The sequence below is a fragment of the Glandiceps talaboti genome, chromosome 2 (assembly GCF_964340395.1).
Source record: "Glandiceps talaboti chromosome 2, keGlaTala1.1, whole genome shotgun sequence".
In the NCBI taxonomy this organism is placed as follows: Eukaryota; Metazoa; Hemichordata; class Enteropneusta; family Spengelidae; genus Glandiceps; species Glandiceps talaboti.
In genome coordinates this window covers 13726170-13734078 of record NC_135550.1, presented here as the reverse complement: position 1 = coordinate 13734078, position 7909 = coordinate 13726170, and the positions used below count along the sequence as shown (strand labels likewise).

The 7909-nt window shown below is 34.0% G+C and overlaps 1 protein-coding gene across 1 annotated transcript; it reads left to right on the top strand.

Annotated features, from left to right (window-relative positions):
* Positions 1 to 277: 277 nt before the first annotated feature.
* LOC144444496 (uncharacterized) lies at positions 278 to 6403 on the top strand. Its single transcript, XM_078133935.1, has 4 exons — positions 278 to 405; positions 2716 to 2817; positions 5312 to 5515; positions 6375 to 6403. Exons 2-4 carry the CDS (start codon positions 2736 to 2738, stop codon positions 6401 to 6403), a joined length of 315 nt encoding a protein of 104 aa, XP_077990061.1. The 5' UTR covers positions 278 to 405; positions 2716 to 2735.
* The last annotated feature ends 1506 nt before the right edge of the window (positions 6404 to 7909 follow it).

Below are 7909 nucleotides of genomic sequence, written 5' to 3'. Positions count from 1 at the left end.
ACGTGATGCGAGACAAAATGTGTGGTGGCTCACATTGTGTAAACTTTTGTCATGGCGATATCATTCATATCAAATTTTATAAAAAGTGATAATGTGTGCCAAGTAAATATCACAGATGGCCTGTATGCTTGTTTAAGACTCTCTGTCAATATTCCGTGGTTATTACTGCCTGGTGCCAATACTTCCTGTACTGTACTGACTTGAGAGATGTCACTATCATGGAATATTTACATCATAGCAAAACTGCTGACTGACTACGCAGCCAAGGAGATCTAATTGAACACACAATAATGGTTCACTTGTCATCGTATTTTGTTTAAAAACGTTTCCATTTGGTGCATGAAATCAAAGATGGACGATGTGAATTTCAAAACGTACGAGAAACTGTTGATTCATACTGCACAGGTTAGATTTAAATATAAAATATTTGGGAGCAATATATACCGAACAAAGTGATGGTTTGGCTTGTCTATTAAATTACATTTTTAATAATAAAACATTTACACTTCATGCACAGAGACAAACACAGAAGATGCGAATTTCAAAATGTATATAAAAAACTGTTAACGCTACTAAATATAACAATATTTTAGTGTATGAGTTATATTTATTGACACTGCTAATGTCTTTTATCCTCGGGGGCACACTTACAGTTGATCAAATGAATCCATCAAACTTTCTCACTCTTTTGACTTGTTTTTTGCTCTGATATATATACAGCTGGGGATAGAAGATCAATCAAAACAAATATTTCATGATTATAATTAAGATTGAAAGTTTCCTGATAGAATTGTCCTGACTGTATTATCATGGCATTTATCAATAATTGTAATAAATTGTATTTGAAATACTTGTGTTACATGAAAGCAAATAGCTGTATGAAATATGAAATAAATATGAATATGAATATATAATATCTAGAAAGATGAAATGATATAACAAGGAAGTTTAGCTTGAACAGAAATGATGAAGTGTTTGAGTTTTGATAGTGCCATGAATTAATTTAGTAGATATTTGATACAGCCCATTTCAAGTTACTGTTCACCAACTCTGTTTGATACAGCCCATTTCAAGTTACTGTTCACCAACTCTGTTTGATACAGCCCATTTCAAGTTTCTGTTCACCAGCTGTGTTTGATACAGCCCATTTCAAGTCACTGTTCACTGGCTGTTTGATACAGCCCATTTCAAGTTACTGTTCACCAACTGTGTTTGATACAGCCATTTCAAGTTACCGTCCCCACCTCTGATTCATACAGCCCATTTCAAGTTGCCGTTCACTGCCTCTGTTTGATACAGCCCATTTCAAGTTACAGTTCACTGCCTCTGTTTGATACAGCCCATTTCAAGTTACCGTTCACTGGCTGTTTTGATACAGCCCATTTCAAGTTACTGTTCACCAACTGTTTGATATATATGAATACAGGTTCTTGTTTGATACAGCCACTCAGAAATCAATATACTGCACATGCGATAATGCTACAATTTAAGATAGCAAGATTACATGACTACAGTTTCTTGAAACACTTTATCTATAATGAAATTAACTAAAGTGCCATCGGCAGGCAGACATCAAAACATTAGCACCAACATGTCTGTATCTAGTTGCAGTACATTTAAATGGTTTATTTGTTAATAAACAAATTGTAGCAACATATCACAATCTTGTTATGTTATGTTAGTATAGAGAATGTGCAGTTTCTTATTGGTTTCTGCATGGTTATATTGCATGTAAACAGAGCCGGTGAATGGTAAGTTGAAATGGGCTGTATGCTAAAAATTTCAAATGCATCAATTTGATATATGAAGAGTTTGACATTTTTATGTCTTTTTTTCTGAATGAGGTATCTACAATATATATTTGTTATATGTCTATTATATTGCTTATTATTTTTGATCAAGAATTAGGAGTTGTAATATTTGAAATGTCAGAGGAGACATCAATACAAAGAAAGAAAACCTCAGTAAATCTTAAAATCATAAATATACATATCAAGGAAATAAAAGAGAAGACGTCATAAAATCTTAAACAATGAAAAGACGTGGTAATAAAAAATACATCCAAATCTATTATAAAATAAAAATGCTTTGCAAAGATTAGCACATTGCTTAATTTGAAATATGTAACAGGTAATAAACATGTATGAATGAAATCAACGTATGGAATTATGTATGATGTACGATCTGTGACGCAGGTAGTTTGTTTTGATGTTGCAATCTCTATGTAGTAAAGAGTCTGGTGAGTTCTTAGTTTAAGCCTTTCTGTCAGAGAGAAGAATAGAGGGATGAACAGAATCTGATATCATACATTTTAATGGCCTTCTTTACTGTAATGAAATGGCCTTCCACCTTTTTAGGAGCAATAAACCCAGTATTTTCTGTGATATTTGAGACCCCGTAATGGATTTAAGATTACGGAGAAATGTCATATTATGAAGCCTAACTAAGTAGCTTAACATACTCCCACCCCCTCCCTCCCTCCCCCTCCCCCAATAATACAACAAGAACCTACTGTATATCGGTGTATTTCTAGATCACTGTACTTTTAATATGGATGTTTCTGGTGCATTTATTTGACTTCATTTGAAACAGTACATTATTGATGACATCATGATCAGCTCAGTGCATTCTACACACTTTTCTTCCCTGAATATTACTCCGTTCCTTTGCCTTTCAAAAATTATTCCACGGCATAATCATCTTTCTCTTCTTCAGATGTTGACGCTATTGATACCATGACTGATGCAGTTGACAATGCTGGTGTTGTTATTGTGTGTGTGTCACAGGGGTACAAAGATAGTCCAATGTGTAGAACAGGTAAATACTAAATACCCTGAGTACCTTTAACTTGTCTAGTGTATCCACTTTCATTATTTTGAGTTGTTAAAGCCCAATGTTTGAATGTCACAATCTAAATTACTACGGTATGTTTTATCAGCATTAGCCATTGCGATTGATTAAAGGGGAGAAAGCCACTCCAGAAAATGAAGTCATTTCCATAAACTATGGCTTCTCTGGAGAGTCATTTCATGATTTTTACATCACCTACAATTACTTGCGATTTTACCCTATATAAAGGCACAAAATCAGCTTGATGTTTCTCTGAAATCGTAAGCAATAGTGTAGGTGATGTAAAAATCATGAAATGACTCTCCAGAACCTATAGTTTACGAAACTGACTTCATTTCCGGGAGTGATCATCATTCCCCTTTAAATAGATTCTTTTGTTGAAGACCAATGTTTTCTATACATCATTTTTGAATCTGAACACCCATTGAAACCCATAAAGGATAAAATTAACTGCAGAAATAGAAGTGCAGAAAAGTGAGGAATCAAAGTTCTGGCTCAGTAATTCCAATATGTCAGACTTACATACATACATACATACATATATATATACATACATATATACATACATACATACATACATACATACAATAAATATACCGTATTTGTCTGCTAGACAAATGCTTTTTCACACCCAAATTTGAATCCTAATTCAACAATATGTCGTTAAACTTTTACACATATTTCATATTTTATCTGTGATTTTTTAAAGCTATTCACATTCACCATACAAAATAAAATATGTATATATTGAGATGTTCCAATATATAATTATGAAAGCATATCTCACTTTTCACCAATTTCTTTTTCGAGTGTCTCAAATTTTTCTATTCTATATTTTTTTGGCCATATATCACCTTGCATAGAAGCATCTCTCATGCAAGTAATCTCTAGCCATATAATATCACTGATACTGTGTATATTGTCAATGATATTTAATTCCCCTAGTCTATTGAATACTGTGTTAGCTTTACCTGTATTATCAGTGTGATTTGTGATATCCTTGGCATAAAAACTAATCAGTCCATTCTGAACAATTAACAGGCTGGCAATCCATAATGAATGAAGTCAGACGAGTAAACTCGTTAACACTAATGAGTGGGTCGTTAATCTCTCTCCCTTTCAGTCTCTAGACAAGCCCAATTATATTGTATCGGTTACTTGTTACCATGGAAACATAACTTGGATAGGGGTTTTGTTTTTCCTTTTGTTGTGATAAATTGTAGGATCCGTTTATGAGGATAATTAGCCTGAATAGTTAGATTAGTGTAGTCCTTGTATGAGATTAGGCCACTGTTACATGTGTAAATCACAAAGCTATGATTTATCACTGATTCCTTCACCTCCCCCACAAGCCCCATCCCAAGCAAGTGTAACTGTATGAAATAAACATGTATATCACAAGAAAGTAGGAACGTGAGCTGAGCTGTAGAAGAAAAATATCAAGAATTGATATAGAATTCGTTGGCATTGAAATATCACCCCCACCTTTAAGCTAATTACTTTTAAGTATGCAAATGCAACAATTGAAATTATAACCAGTGAGCAGTCACTGAAATGAGGGCATTTGTCTGCAAATGATGAAAAAAATTCATATTTGAGCAATTATGCCAACTGTAACTAAGACACGTTTTCTTTTGATCAAGTGTAAGTGTTCATGTTTAGCTGACTTTCAACGCAATTCAATTTTTTTTGAGAGACACTATTAGCCTACAGGTCTAGCAAGACAACGTCATTTGAAATGAGTTTTTTTTTTTTGTAATGAGGTTTTTTTTTTTCACCGATGTCATCAAGTTGAAATCAACAATCTTTCGACTGTGAGCTAGCTGCTTGAGTGCTTTCTGTGTGATCTTTGTAAGCATTTTGCTATTTGCCGAACGGCTTTTTTTTTTCTCCCTTAAATATTTCATGCTCAAAATAGTCGCTTGAGAGACTGCTCTCTCTTATACATCTAAGTTTCAGTTGAGTTCACTTTGTGCTTGCAGCATTGTCTTCACTCATCAACATCCCCTCGATGTAAAATCTGTCTGATTGGATAGTCCCGTCAGAGTGACTCAATATCACACAAGATTGCATTTTGAGAAACTCATCAAGAATGATGGTTCTATCATTCCACTGAAGCTACTCTACTGTCAGAACAAACACTGCAGCCAGCCCAACTCAAATGTACCTTGAAATTAAAACATTGGCAAATCTTGACTCCTTTTTCCAAAAATCTACATCTGTACAGATCACGTAAATGCGGTTTAAATTTCTCCATATGCACTTGTTATGTTCAGTCCTCCTCCTCATCATCCTCTTAGAAGTATCTCTATTGCCATGGTTACTGATGGATGATTGCTCTCCATTCCAACAATGGTTTGCAAATGATGAGTGGCCTTTCATAGGAACTCTGACTGCTATTCACGATGACTTGTGTTATTCAATATCGTAAAGTTATCTCTGATTGTCTTGTTGCTTGCAGAGGCCAGTTACTGCTTCAAAGTACAGACACCGATAATTCCACTGATGATGGAGCCAGATTACATTCCTGATGGATGGTTGGGTGTTTTACTCGGCACTACTTACAATTTCACTTTCTACAGCGATGATTTCCTGGAGACAATAGTGCCAAAGATTGAAGAGAAATTACAAGAGTTGGGATTATTAGCACACAACAGCCATGCAGGTGAGTCGACGTGATGAAATTCCAATAATAAGAGTTGAATCGATGTCTTGCGTATTTCCATCTATTTGATATAATGGAACTCAGTGGTCTCATTTCTCCTTCAAGTAAATAAAATATGCTGAGATGACAATTTCTTTCAAACATCTTTGTAAATTTTTGCCATTTTGAAGTCTAAACTGTACTATATATATATATATATATATATGTATATATATATATATATATATATATATATATATATATATATATATATATATATATATATATATATATATATATATATATATATATATATATATATATATATATATATATATATATATATATATATATATATATATACACACACACACACAAGCTATATATGTATGATTTTGGACCGATGTGCAAGAAAGATTCAAAATAGAAAAAGTAAAAAAAAAAAAAGACTAAAATGTTGTTCACATAATTTTGATGAGAATTTAAACGTGTATAACTGCAAGAACTTGGGCTTCACTTTGTACAGACATGTATTTTTTGTACTTGATAATATAAAGCTAAAACATATAAGTACAAGAGAACTTATTTGGTACATAATACATGTATTTGAGAAAATATAAAATTCAAATGTCGAAGTGTAGGAACGTGCCAGGGCTTTGCCATGATTGTCTTATTATAAATCATGTAAATACAAAATGTAGTTCAGATGTCTAAAGTGCAAGTATCGGGTTTTTTTTGGTACATTTGAGTGGTCGCTAAGACCAAGGGCCATATTTCTCATAATAAGATGCTGCCAGCTGATTTTGTATTGGATTAAGCGTATCTAGAAATCATTAGTTGTTAATGATTTTATTTTGAGTTCATACTGATTTCCCAATAGACATTTCTCTTTCTCAGCTGAAAGAGTGAGTGAAAACGACATTATTTGTGAAATGTGTGAAAAAATCACACCGAATACAGATGTTAAGACAGCCATGGGCATGACCATCAAGACAAATGGAAAGAAAGCAGTCACCATGGAAACGAAAAGAAAAGAGAAAACAACTGCCACCATGGCAACAAACACAGACAAGAAAACAGCAGTCACTAAGGCAACAAAACTCGATGGAAAAGCAGTCACCACGGCAAGAAAAATAAATGAGGAAAGAGCTGCCACCATGGCAACAAACACAGACAAACAAAACGCTGTCACCATGGCAACAAAATCAGATGTCACTGATTGGTCAAGTAAAGATGTTGAGGAGTGGTTGTGTGAAAATGGATTACATCAAAGTTGTGAAAGGTTTGCTGTCTTCGATGGCCAAATGATATTGGAGATGAAAAAGTTATCATCTAAGGCACCGGATTTCTTCTTCAATGCACTGAAAACAGATGGAGTTTTTCCTGATCTTCACTCCATTCTTAAATTCAGCAGAGCTCTAGATAGTATAGAAGTGGTAGGAAACCATGGTAACATGACATAACTACTATGACAACACTACAAAAATATCCTAAAGTAGTTCAAATTTATACAATCTTTCCTACCAACAGTCTGGACTATTTGTTTTGCGGTGCTAAAAAAACACAAAACAAGTCAATATTACTCCAGCTTTGAATATTATAGCAACATTTGGTATATATAATGGTTAAATTAATCTTGAAATCCTTCATGCATTCATTTTGACACGAGTTTGTGTATCAAAACAGTATTTCTATGGTTGAGTACATATTATGTGATAAGTCAAGCAAGGTGTAATTTGTTATCGCTGCTGTTTTCAGCATTCTTCAATCGAGTTTAATCAACGTATCCGATGAACACCGAGGGGGTAATCTCAAGTCAGTGAGCGATGTTGGTGTTAATCAGATCAGGTCGTGAATCAATTCTCACAAATTAGAATGTGTTGTGGGTGGAGATATACATGAATCAGATAAGAATTAGATCATCATAACATCAAAGTGTCACTTCAAATTAGAACAAATGACACATCTCTGCCAGTATTAAAGTTTTACAACTGTAGCGTTCTGAATTAAACAACAGATTTGACTGAATTGCCCTCCGAGCAACGTTGTTCCACAACATGCAGCAGACGTAGAGATATAGATCAGCTCATTCACTACATATTTGTTTGCTATCTATTTAGAGATTTTTTCTATATTTCTGCTGTAGTGAAACAAGTCCATAAACTAAGTGCAGCTCAAATGTGTGACATCGCAATGAACATATTTTTTGTGAAATATTAGCTCCGATGACTGTATTTAACATTTCAGTGGTATTTGTTTAGCTCGTTGCCAAGTAAGTTATTATTCCACCCGCTAGGCAGGATGGGAAAAGTATCTTAACTCACATGATCCCATGACCTCAGTTTGTATGTAAAAATGTAAGGCCTAGAGGTTGGTTTATTTCCTTCGTTTCATCAGCATGTGAGCATAACTGTA

Excerpts from the sequence above, each read along its gene's own strand:
- LOC144444496 (XM_078133935.1), top strand. The coding sequence starts at position 2,736 with ATGACTGATGCAGTTGACAATGCTGGTGTTGTTATTGTGTGTGTGTCA. Across the intron at positions 2,818-5,311 it reads TAGTCCAATGTGTAGAACAG|AGGCCAGTTACTGCTTCAAA; the intron begins GTAAATACTAAA and ends TGTTGCTTGCAG. Across the intron at positions 5,516-6,374 it reads AGCACACAACAGCCATGCAG|ACATTTCTCTTTCTCAGCTG; the intron begins GTGAGTCGACGT and ends ATTTCCCAATAG.